At 43.1% G+C, this 12,240-nt stretch overlaps 1 protein-coding gene across 1 annotated transcript in view; it reads right to left on the reverse strand.

Moving 5' to 3' along the window:
- Positions 1-461: 461 nt before the first annotated feature.
- AK7 (adenylate kinase 7) overlaps positions 462-12,240 on the reverse strand; it is a 45,341-nt gene continuing 33,562 nt past the window's right edge. The window contains exons 16-18 of the mRNA XM_045012485.1: positions 7,878-8,098; positions 3,021-3,179; positions 462-612 (exon numbers count right to left, since the gene is read on the reverse strand). Coding sequence (XP_044868420.1) covers positions 574-612; positions 3,021-3,179; positions 7,878-8,098 — 419 coding nt within the window. The 3' untranslated portion in view covers positions 462-573. The remainder of the gene's footprint in view (positions 613-3,020; positions 3,180-7,877; positions 8,099-12,240) is intronic.

Raw genomic sequence — 12,240 nt, forward strand, 5'->3', positions numbered from 1 at the left:
CTTTCTAGTGCCTTAACAGTCTCCTAATGAGCAGAGGAGAGGAAAAAGCTTTACACTTGGAGAGTAGTAGAAAGATAGTCCTTGATCCTCCTGTTTCCTTCCTTTTATCAGTAGCAGCAGCTGCCCCCTTTTCAAAGACTCAGGGAAAGAATCCCATAGCCTTGTTCCTTTCTTCCATTGTGCTATAGAACCAGAAAATAATTTGCTGGTGGTGCTAATCATGTCAACTGCACTAGAGAATGGGAGACAAGGAACAGTGCTGCCCTTCCATGATGATAGGGTGTGGATTCTTTTGGACCACAATTTCAAATAGGTATATGCACAAATAGTCTGATGTATATGTGCATAAATTAAGATGTGGTCATAAACAGAGTATTTAGTGGAGTGCAAAGCTATCTACTGTACTATGAGCTATAAAAGTAATATGTCAGAAATCAAAGTGAAAAGTACGCAAAGAAATATAAATAAAATAGTTTCAATGTAATCAATTTTTTTGTAAAATACATTTTAGAAATGTTCTGCCTTTTCATTAGTGTGATGATGTGCTGGGGTTTTACATCTGTCAGTACTCTTTCATTCCATTTCAGGATTGTTCTTGAAGAGATATTCTGCCTATAGACAAAAGATTGACAAAAAGTAAAGTCAACAGTGTTACAGACTCTAAGTATTCAATTTTAAACTTCGCCAAATTAACAGAAGTTTAGGGGATGACACCACTTTAAACAAAATCCAAGCAGCTATTATATAGCTCCAAGATGGTAAAGCTGTAAGCCCTGATAGATATGCCATGAATTTCTATAAGACATTTTTAATACTATCACCTTCCTTACACAAAGTGTACAATTACTTCAAGCAAACAAAGATTGTACCACTTATTACTGAGGCCACATTGTCCTTCCCCATAAAGATAAAAATCCAGGAATGCGTACATCTTATCTCCTCATTTTTTTCCTTAATGAAGATCATAATTCTTGCTAAGATGTTAATAGACTGAGAGCCCTCCCTGCTCCCTATAGATGCATATCATTCTGGTTCTGTACATCATTGGGCAGTGAGCAACAATGTAAGGACATTATATACTGCCCACAGTAGCACAAAATGGAACTCTTGTCATACAGTAGCACAAAACGTCACTTAGGAGTGTGGAAAATGCACACTCCTGACCAAACTCCCAGTGTAGACAGTGCTGTGTTGATAGGAGGGCTTCTCCCATCAATATAGCTTCACTAAGGGCTGGTCTACACTAGGGGGGGATCGATGTATGATACGCAACTTCAGCTACGAGAACAGCGTAGCTGAAGTCAACGTATCTTATTTCGACTTACCTCCCGTCCTCACAGCGCGAGATCGATGGCCGTGGCTCCCCCGTTGACTCCGCTTTTGCCTCTCGCCCTGGTGGAGTTCCGGAATCAACGGGGAGCACGGCGGGGATCGATTTATCGCGTCTAGATGAGGTGCGATAAATTGATCCCCAATAGATCGATCGCTACTCGCCAGTCGGGCAGGTAGTGTGGACGTACCCTAAGGCATAGAGTGGCTACACCAGCGAGCTTACAGTGGTGCAGCTGTACCAATGCAACCTCTCTAGTGTAGACATAGCGTAAGGGCATGGTTACACTTGCAGATGTAGAGTGCTGTGAGTTCAACCCACCTTCGTGCAGCACAGTAGGGAAAGCGCTGCAGTCTGTCCACACTGACAGCTTCAAGCGCACTGGCGTGGCCACATTTGCAGCACTTGCAGCATCATTGGGAGCATTGCATTATGGGCAGCTATCCTAGCATGCAAGTGACTGCAATGTGCTTTTCAAAGGGGGGGAAAAGGGGAGTGTGACGAGAAGTGTGTATGTGGGGGGAGAGTGTGTGTGTTTGGGGTGCTGAGAGTGTGTCAGCATGCTGTCTTGTAAGTTCAGACTCCTCTCTCTGTCCCCCTGCCTCTCTCTCACTCACTCAAAGCAAACAGTAAATGTTTGCTTTTCTTGGAGCTGATAAGCAGCCGGCTTCTCCAAAACGGAGCTTTGAAAGGGCATTTCCGCATTCCTGCAGCCGATTTCACAACAATGACAAGAGTGGCCACTTGACTTAAGGGGATTATGGGACATTTCCGGAGGCTGATCAGAATGCAGTAACACCTTGTTCACAAGGGCGCCACGGCGCTCCAGTGGGGGCGCAGCAAACGTTATTCCACTCGCTGAGATGGAGCACCAGCAGCACTGTAGCTGCAGAGTCAGGGTGCTCTACATGCCTTCCCAGTGTGGATGGGGAGTGAGCAAGGGTGCCCAGGGCTGCTTTATTGCGCTGTAACTCGCAAGTGTAGCCAAGGCCATAGTATTACAAGGGTGCAGCTGCAGCGCTCTTAAGTGTAGACAAGCCCGTAGAGAAAGCAGCTGTTAATATTTCCCCTTTCCTCCATGCAAATATTTTTTATTTATGGTTTTACAGGAAAATTAGGTAAGATCACCAGGATGGCAGTAATTCTCTCATCCTGTTTTATGGCTCACTTGGGAGCTAGGCTGTGTGTTTGTGCAGGGTGTTAAGGTGCCTCCTTATTTCCCTGTGTGAGCAACCTGCTTTGGAGATCCTGTGTGGTGGGTGGGGAGTGTGAAGGCAGTAGAGGCCCAACCTCCCATCCCAGTATATCAGCCAGTGCAGCTCAGCTGGCACAGAGGGTGAGTCAGGACCAAATTGTGAGAGCCCCTACCATACTCCTGGGCAGTGCAGCTACATTCCATCCCTTACTTGGGCTATTTCTAAGGTGTTAATCCAGTCCAAAAAGATTAGGTTTCTGTATACTCTACTTTTCATAACAACTCTTTGTCTCCTGAACAGTAGCAATTTGAGTTTGGGCCTGCTTCTGCTGCCGTTTAAGTTAATGGGAATTTGCCAGTGATGTCAATTGGAAGAGAACTGGGCTCTTTCTTTGATTTCATAAGCCTTTGCTATCAAAGAGATGCTACTGTTTTAGTGCATTTTTCCTTTGGGCCATGTCAAAGGTATCTGAGAAAATATAATAATTATATTACCAGGAAGTCAACTGGATCATCAGGCCTGATCTTGCAACATTCATTCAGCCCTTGCATAAGTGTTGGCATGACATTCTTCATTAAGTAGTTCCTTAGAGGAATGGACTGGGCTTCAAGTAATTCTTGTTCCTGCCTCTTCACTTCCTCTAGACGTTTATTCTAGAAGTAATAATAATTTTAAAAAATTTCAATCTTCTATTAAATAGCATTTGCCAAAATCTAGAATGGTGGCTTATAGGAAAAACATGATCAGTTAGAAATACTGGTCATTTCTTTAAAATGTATGAATGATTTCTACCTCTGGTTCTGGCATTTGAAGGATGGGGTGCAAGGGTGGGAGGGAAGGAAGAGAGAAGAAAAGGACTAGGTCCAGTGAAGAATGAGACTCTCTCTCTTCTACTGTTTCTTTTGATTTTCCTCTCTATCATCTAAGATTGGCTGAGTCTGAAGATGTTTTCCATTGCTCCTATTGCCAAAAGGTGAAAATGTTTGCAAGTCCCAGTAAAAAAAAAAAAACCCAGTTATTTTTGCACGTGCCAGAAACTTCTTGAGCCCTTTTTGGGCACTGTTTTGAACTTCACAAAGAACCCTTTGATCTTACTGGACTGGTTCTACAGAACAGCTCATACAATTTTTTTTTTAAGTGCCAATGGAGTTGCACCTTCTATAGCTGCTGAAGTTGGCCTTAAGTTTGTTATAGTACTTTCTTTCCCAGCAGTAACCTGGGTTATTGGTGGATATAGTAAACAGTACAAACTCTGGAGAACTCAGCGGAAAGCTCTTTCACATTAAAAAACTGGTGCAAGAGTTAGGTTCAAACAATAGTGGCTGCTGAATGGGTGAGAGGAGGTCTAGGTGGCTGCCTTCCAAATCAAAGAAGCAGATACTTCAGCTTTCCAAGTCCACATGGAGTTTGCCGTGTTGCAGCAGTGTTGGTCCCAGCATATGAGAGAGACAAAGTGGGTGAGAATACCTTTTAGTGCACCAACTCCTTTTGGTGAAAGAGACACACTTTCAAGCTTACACAGGCTTTGGCTACACTTACACTTCAAAGCGCTGCCGTGGCAGCGCTTTGAAGCGCTAAGTGTAGTCAAAGCACCAGCGCTGGGAGAGAGCTCTCCCAGCGCTGTCCGTACTCCACCTCCCTGTGGGGAATAACAGACAGCGCTGGGAGCCGCGCTCCCAGCGCTGGGGCTTTGACCACACTGGCGCTTTGCAGTGCCGCAATTTGCAGCGCTGGAGAGGGTGTGTTTTCACACCCTGCTGCAGCGCTGCAAATTTGTAAGTGTAGCCAAGCCCCACAGACTCTTTGGGTCACAAAAGAGCTCTGTGTAAGCTTGAAAGCTTGTCTTTCACCAACAGAAGTTGGTCCACTAATATATCACCTCACCCACCTTGCCTGTAATAACTCAGAAGTGACATTTGACAAACTGTGGATATGGTTTGTGAGCATGGACATAGATAGCATGTGAACCTTTACCCAGAGGGAAATGGAGGTCTTGGATATAGCCTTCTTCTTGTTATTGTCCTTAGAACAGATGGATAGTTATTTAGATTTCCAAAGTGCTTTTGTATTATATACCGGTAGGTTACACTTGATCACTCACTTTATATTCAGTGTGGAGTTTTCACTCCTGAGTGGTTGAAGCCTTTAGACAGTGCATAGATAAGACAGTGGGTTCATTAACAAAAGAGTCGACATTATGCTTTTAGATAAACTCTAGGAGAAAGCAAAACACTGCTTAATCCTGAAAAAAAAATGTAGATGTGGAGAGAGATAGCAAGGGCTCTTCTTGGTGCTCCTATATTTCAAACTAGAGTTACAGCAACTACAAATGCTACATTAAACGCGAATAGTTTTGGGGCACTCTCTTTCAAAGATTCATAAGCACATTCAAAAATGAAAAAGGACCCACTGTGGAATTATTGGCCTGTATTTAAGTTATAAAAAAATATAAGAGCTGCTTTCTGGGATATAATATCCCGACTCTACAGAGGACCAAAAAAATTGCTGGGGCATGCACTTACAGGTTATTCACCTTAAGACCTTTTGTGAATCCTACCAACCAAAACCTGAAAGTGTGCTGAAGTAAACAGGAATAAATGTCAATGTGATTCTCTAATACCTACTAGGGAAGCCATCCCTGATTCCATAGTATGTACTAGAAGTGGACTTCTGATTGCAACACATACTTTACACTGTCCACTGAAAAGCCTTTGTATAGCTATCAGAGATGCTTATCTTTATAGGCTGTTAGATGGTCTGGACTGCAGTATTGAATGGATCTTTGGGTTAGATTTAAAGATCTTGTCTGAAAGTTATGTTCTATAAATAAAGACAGCCCACTCATGATGTCGGAGAATGAAAGACAGCTGGGCAAAAACAAAATCACATCCTGCCTGATTTTCCATAGTATCTTGGGAATCTGAAGAATGGGTGGGTGAGGAGCAGCTCAGCTCCATGCTCCAATCCTCGGATATTCTAGGTAATTTGCCAAAATCTGGGGCATTTATTCAACTGGTTCGTCTCTAATAAGATATCAAAATTCGCAGATACTTCAACTGCAGTGTGCTGGGGATGCAAACATTGTTTCAAAAAATGGGATGCTTTGCTAAGTCCAACTTCTGAGACATTCTTCTTGCCCCTGACAATGATTGCTATAAGGAAAGCAATATGGGATTCTGCCTAAACACAAAAGCAGAAGGCTTCTGACAGGAGCTGAGGGCTGTGAGTGCCCCTTGCCAGTTTACATATGCCACTGTAGCTAGTTTGTCACACTGGACTAAGATACTGTGTTGAGCTAGCCATGGTTCCAAGGCAAGAAGAGCTAAGCATATTACCAGTAACTCCAGTGCATTCAAGCACTAACTGAGTGCCCAAATGGACACCTCAGCCTGAAATGGTGGCATCCAAGATTATGCAGATAAGGCAAGAGAGGAAGGGGAAAAAGGCAAAAGCCAAGACCTGCTAAAAGTTTAGTGGTGAGGAAAGCGATTATAGCAGGATCTTTCAAGTTCTGTGGGATAGGGAAAAGAATTCCTCCAAGAAGGAAAGTGTGCAGTCTTCTGGAAGAGGAAAGTCTTCAATGGATGGAGATTAAATCAAGGGCACCAAATACAAAGCCTACAAAACAGAGAGCTGGAGAATATGCCTGGCCAGAGCTGATCTACTGTCTCCCATTCGGGGGAACTGCTGCACTGGAGCACTTGAAGCAGCTGAGCAGAGTGTGCTGTTAGTCAGGGCATGTCTACACTTACCATGGATCGACACTGTGGTGATCACCAGGAGTTGATTTAGCGTCTCTAGTGAAGACCTGCTAAATCAACCGCAGATCGCTCTCCAGTAGACTCCGGTACTCCACCAGAATGAGAAGCATAAGATAAGTCGACAGGAGTGTTTCTCCCATCGACCCAGCACGGTGTAGACACTGCAATAAGTCGACCTAAGCTACGTCAACTCCAGCTACGTTATTAACGTAGCTGGAGTTGCGTAACTTAGGTCAACTTAACCCTGTAGTGTAGACCTGCCCTCAGAAGGGACCGACAAAGTCAGTCAACATAGGGAGAGGGAAGAAAAGAGTCTTAACACTAGCATGAATACCCATCTTCTGAGAGAAGAAGTTACTCAATGGTTAGCCAATCACGCAACCTCTGAAAAGCGGTGAACTGCCTCTGGTATTCAGTCTAATGAGGCCAGAAGGGAGGAATTGTTCTCTTTGATGCTGCCCTTTTTGACCCTTGCTCTCTTCTTTTCTTTCCCCAAACACTTTCTTTGCCCTCATTTTCTCCTTTTGTTTCATCTTCCTTGCCTGCTTCATTCCATCTTGCTAGGAAAATAAAGGGGGAAGAAGGACTAAGGTAACTGCTGTTCCTTGCTTATTGCATGTAGTAGGCAAAAAAAAAAGAAAGAAAAGAAAAGAGGAAAAAAGGCTGGATGGACCGAAAAGGGGATACTACAGTATGTACTCTACAGAGGGGAGAGAATTAAATTACAAGGTCTCAAATTCAAAACTAATAAAAGGAAATACTATTTTAATTCAGTTTTGTCAGTTCATTTCAGCATCTGCAAGAAACAACATAATGGTAATTAATTTTGATTTCACAGGCTCAATAAGGTGACTGAAAAGTTGCTAAGAGGGAATCTTTGGGCTCTCCTGGGTTCTGCCACTTTCAATGGCTGAAACTTGCAGAACCACCCAGAAAGTCCACGTGGAGACCATTTATAGCAGCACAAGATAGCTGGAATCTTTATGCCTACTGTGTGAGCAAAGGTAACCAAAAAGGGAGCATGGACAATGCACACAGGAGATGCATCTCCTTGAAGGCTTCATCTAGTGCAGCTCCAATGGTACAGTAGTTTTTGCCCATCTGTGGCAGAATCCCCAGAGGAGGGGTAAGGTGATGGTGTAACTCACTGTGGCACACTTGTGTAAGGGCTAATAAAGCCCTTTTTCTTCAGTTTCTTCCTCTGGAATGTTCCAATCAATATCTGAAATCTCACTGGACATTTATAGGGCATTAGGAGGAGGAAGGTCACCAAACCTTGTTTTAAGGGTATGTTGGTAACGACACACAAAAGCTTCTCTTGTAACTTTATTAATATTTGAATTCTTTAACAAGGGTCTCAAAATACATCCTATGAGGGAAATATGAAAACAAATATGCAACTTGATATAGGAAACTACAGAGCAAATACCATGCTTTTGAAATGGAACGACACAGCATAGCTCTGACCCAACCATCACATGTATTCCCAAGCCAAACATTTATGTATAAGGACGTCAAATGATAAGATGCTGGAGGTCCCATAATTGCTATTTTCTAAAACTAGGTTTGTGCAGAACTTTATTAACTTACCCACTCTTCCCAGTTTGCCAACTTTTCAGCCCTTTCCTCAGCTTCTTTATGCTCCTGTTCAGCATTTTCTTCTGCTTCTTTGGCAAGGCGTGCCTCGGCTGCTTTGCGTTCTAGTTCTTCCTTTTCTTCATCTGTCAAACCATAATTTCGAAGTTCTCCAATTTCTTTGATGATCTCTTTTACAATAAATCTGTTCTCAGGATCCTCAAACTTTGCTACATCTTTTAAACATAAGAACAAAGAACATAAGTATCCTAATTAATTACGGGGGAAAGGGAATTCAGTTATTATTGTGAGACCTTTACAATATATTTGATATATTAGTTAAGGCTGGCCAACACTTTTCATTATAAAGAACCTGTTTTCAGTTGTAAACTGTGTCAAACTTTAACCATCTTGGCTGAAGTTTTCTATGCTAGGTGTCTGCTCGGGCTGACACACAACATTTCAGCTAAAATAACTCATTTCTGAGAATGAGATAGGAAAAAAATATTGTTTTGCCCACTATTAAACAAATTCTTACAACTGTTTTGTTGAGAAACTCTAGCACCCCCATACTTTGGAGCAAGGGCTTGAAATTTGGCAAGGGGGTGGTCTGCTGTCAGGAATGTGTGTTTTACCATCCCTGCAAAAGTTCATCCATATTTGGCCAAGTGATGAGACTCGGAGGGAAAAATGCAGTTCAGATTTAGGAGAGACTTGTTAACAAGTTTGGCATCTAAGTTCTCAAAGATGCCATCCCCACACAGATCCTATCTGTGAGTAGACTGTACATGGCACAATCCCCATAGAGTGATTCATTGTGTATGCTGCAACAAGGCCACAGAGACTGAGCAAGGTGCCTTATAATTGCTCTTCCACTCTGCTGGGGGTTGCTGTGTCAGTGGACGCTGGCCCTGAGAGCAGGGTGACTGTCTCTGTGCTCTCAACACTGCCTCTATTGGTGCCCAGGCAACATGGAGGAGCCTGACATGAATGCAAGGGGGTGAGGGCCAGGAGGCAGAAGGAGTGGCAGGAGGTGAATAGAAGCAGGGAGGAGAGTGGGTTGCTGGAGCTGGAGGGTCCAGGCAAGCAGGGTTTTTTTTATGGGGAGGTGTTAAATAAGCACAGAAGGGGATGAGGGCTGGTGCAAAGGAACTGGGAAGGGTTTGGATAGGGGCAAGGGGAGGGTAAGAAGGACAAGCCAGGGGCACGAGGGTTTATAAATACTAGAATACATCCAGAACCTGGAATGGAACCCAGGAGTCCTGAGTCTCTGCTTTCCTCTGCTGTCAGACCTACAAGCAAAATGTGTGCGTCTCATCCCCATCTATTGGCTAGTCCATATAGAAGATAAGAGCATACTACTGCTAACAGTTACTCTATTACCTCAACTGGTAGAGGGCTCTTCACCCCTGATCTAGAGGTCCAAACCCTGCTGATGACCCAGGATTGGGTCAATATGATACCACAGGATGGAATTTCTCCTTTTTCAGTTTTTTAAATAATAAATTACATTTAAAAAAAATTAAAATACTAAATTTACAAAGTAAAGAAACTCCAGAACTAAAGTTGTCTACAATCTTAATTTACCGCTTGTGTATATGAATGATGACAATCTTTAATTAGATGATCACATACTATTTTTCCCCACAGGACCCCTAACAACAATACTGTAGTAATAACCATGGATAGAAACTTCAGTATCACATGGTCTCCAGTTCTGCTATTCATCTATCCTTCTAAAATAGGGGTAGGCAACCTGTGGCACGCGAGCTGATTTTCAGTGGCACTCACATGCCCAGGTCTTGGCCACTGGTCCAGGGGGCTTTGCATTTTAATTTAATTTTAAATGAAGCTTCTTAAACATTTTAAAAAACGTATTTACTTTACATACAACAATAGTTTAATTATATATTATAGACTTATAGAAAGAGACCTTCTAAAAACATTAAAATATATTACCGGCACGCAAAACCTTAAATTAGAGTGAATAAATGAAGACTTGGCACACCGCTTCTGAAAGGTTGCCGACCCCTGTTCTAAAGTATTTCTAAGACCTCTATCAGCATGGTATCTAAGTATTTCTCCGCAAAGATTTTTCTCAAATGGTGAACCGTTAAGACTGCAATACAAATGCTACAGAAGTCACACTTAACTGCATAGCCTCAGAAATATACTTATCTTTTTAAATAAGAGCTGAGATTAACACTGACACAGAGGATACATCTACATAGCCCACAGCAGTGAGCGTCTGAGCCCAGGTAAGCAGACTCTAGCTTGTGGGGCTCATGCTAGTGCTCTAAAAATAGAAGCCCACCACCCTCTCAAGGCTTCAGAGCCTGAGCTCAGCCCAAGCTGCAACTTCAAGCACCATCTACACAGCTATTTTTAGAGGGCTAGCATGAGCCCTGCAACCCCAAGTCCTTCAACAGGGGCTGGGAGGATCATTGCCCTAGCCTGTGCAGGCGCACCCTTAAGGGGTCACAAAAACTGGGGAGCCCACAACTGAGGTCTTAAAAGGCAAACGCTGTTAAAAGGATAACATTGCTTTTCATTGAATAAAAGATCTTTTATCAGTGATCTCAACCACTGACTAAGCCTCCCCAGCTTCCTGAGTTATCCCCAATTTGCAGATGGCAAAGCAGACAGAAGTTAAGTGCTTTACACAACTTGTGCAGAGAGAAGAATCCAGACAACTTGATACTTTCCTGTTTAAACCACAGTGCAGACATAAAAAAGCCAGCTCAGAAGGCCACATTTTTAATAGCTGACAGTCTTCTAAAATCCTTGATGATAGTAAAATCATAAAATTCAAATATTTGGATCAATATTAAGAAAAAGACACACATCGAAAAGAATTCCCTACTCCACAACAAAATTATATCTTCCTTGTGATTGGGTCAGCCACCTCCCATAAACTCTCTCATGGCCTAGAGTCAAATTACAGGCAGCCTGCCTCAGTTTCCCATCCTGGACTATTAATGTGAATTTCACTTCAGGTTTTTTCTTGGTCAAAAGATATCCCTCCTTGGGGACTAGGTTTATTAATATAGAATACATGATAAAACTCAAAACCCCAAAACAAAGTCCCTTCACAAGTCCACACAGCCCAAGGTTTCTCCTCTTCTTCCTTGGCCTTCCTACCTGAGCCCTTTACTATCCCTCCTCTGCTTGGACTGGCCTCCCTGCCTAGTACACTTTCTACACGCTCTACAACAACTTTTTGAAAATTTCCCCATTCATTGCAACTTCCTGCTCCTTTTATACTGGAATCACCTGATTCCTGTCAGGTGAAGTTCATGCTGTATTCAGAGTTGGCTTAGCCCCAGGCTCTTCAGCCCATGGGGCAAGCCCTACCTTGTTACATTCCCACTAAACCCAGTGCACCCAATCAGCTTCCTGCAGAAGAAGTGTGAGAAAACAATAAGGTTTTCTGTTTGATCTGCAGGTCATTAAATCTGGGCTCTGATGGACCTACTGGGGCATGAGATTTAGAGTAAATCTCAGGAAAAACTTCCTAACTGTAAGAACAGTAGGACAGTGGAACAGACTACCTAGGGAGGTTGTGGAAGCTCCTTCACTGGAGGTTTTCAAAAGGAGGCTGGATAGCCATCTCTCTTGGATGGTTTAGTCACAGCAAATCCTGCATCTTGGCAGGGGGTTAGACTAGATGACTTGTGTGGTCCCTTCTAACCCATGATTCTATGAGGTAGGATGGAGAGAAGTGAGTCGCAAAGCTAAAGAGCCCTCAGTGAAGTTATTCTTGCCATAAGTCATCTTTTTGCACCAGAAAGCTGTAACTTGCACACTTTAGTTGATTGCAGCCTCAAGGATTGAAGCAGTTTTGAAGGTAACCAGGACCTAAGCTTGATGCTTTCAAGATGAAAGTCAAAATCTTAAATTGCATATGGAAATCAGCTGGAAGCTGGTGAAGACTGTGAAACATGGGTGTGATGTCCCTGTAAGAAGCACCACCAGACAAAGCAGGATGCCTCCTTTGGCACTAGCTAGTTTCAGTTGAAAAGCAGCTGGCAATGTAGTAAGATGCCCATAGAACAATGGGATTGGTAAACCTGCATCATGTGATGCTGTGCTTGCCCCATGAGGCATCACAAACCCTTCCCAAAGCACCCTGCGGTCAGTTGCACAGTGGGATAGCTACTACAATGCACTGCTCTCTTTGCCCTTGCAAGAGCTGCTAATGTGGATGCACTCCATCGTCACAAGGAGCACAGTGTGGACACGCAATAGCAGTTTAATTCCAGTGCTTTAATAAAAGTGGTATAACTTATTGCACAGAAACTTGCCAGTGTAGACATACCCTTAGCTAGCTAATCTGCATCCAAACCCCACTTTAGTAAGACATTGAGGTAAGTCAATC

This window comes from Mauremys mutica, chromosome 4 (assembly GCF_020497125.1).
Source record: "Mauremys mutica isolate MM-2020 ecotype Southern chromosome 4, ASM2049712v1, whole genome shotgun sequence".
Classification (NCBI taxonomy): domain Eukaryota; kingdom Metazoa; phylum Chordata; order Testudines; family Geoemydidae; genus Mauremys; species Mauremys mutica.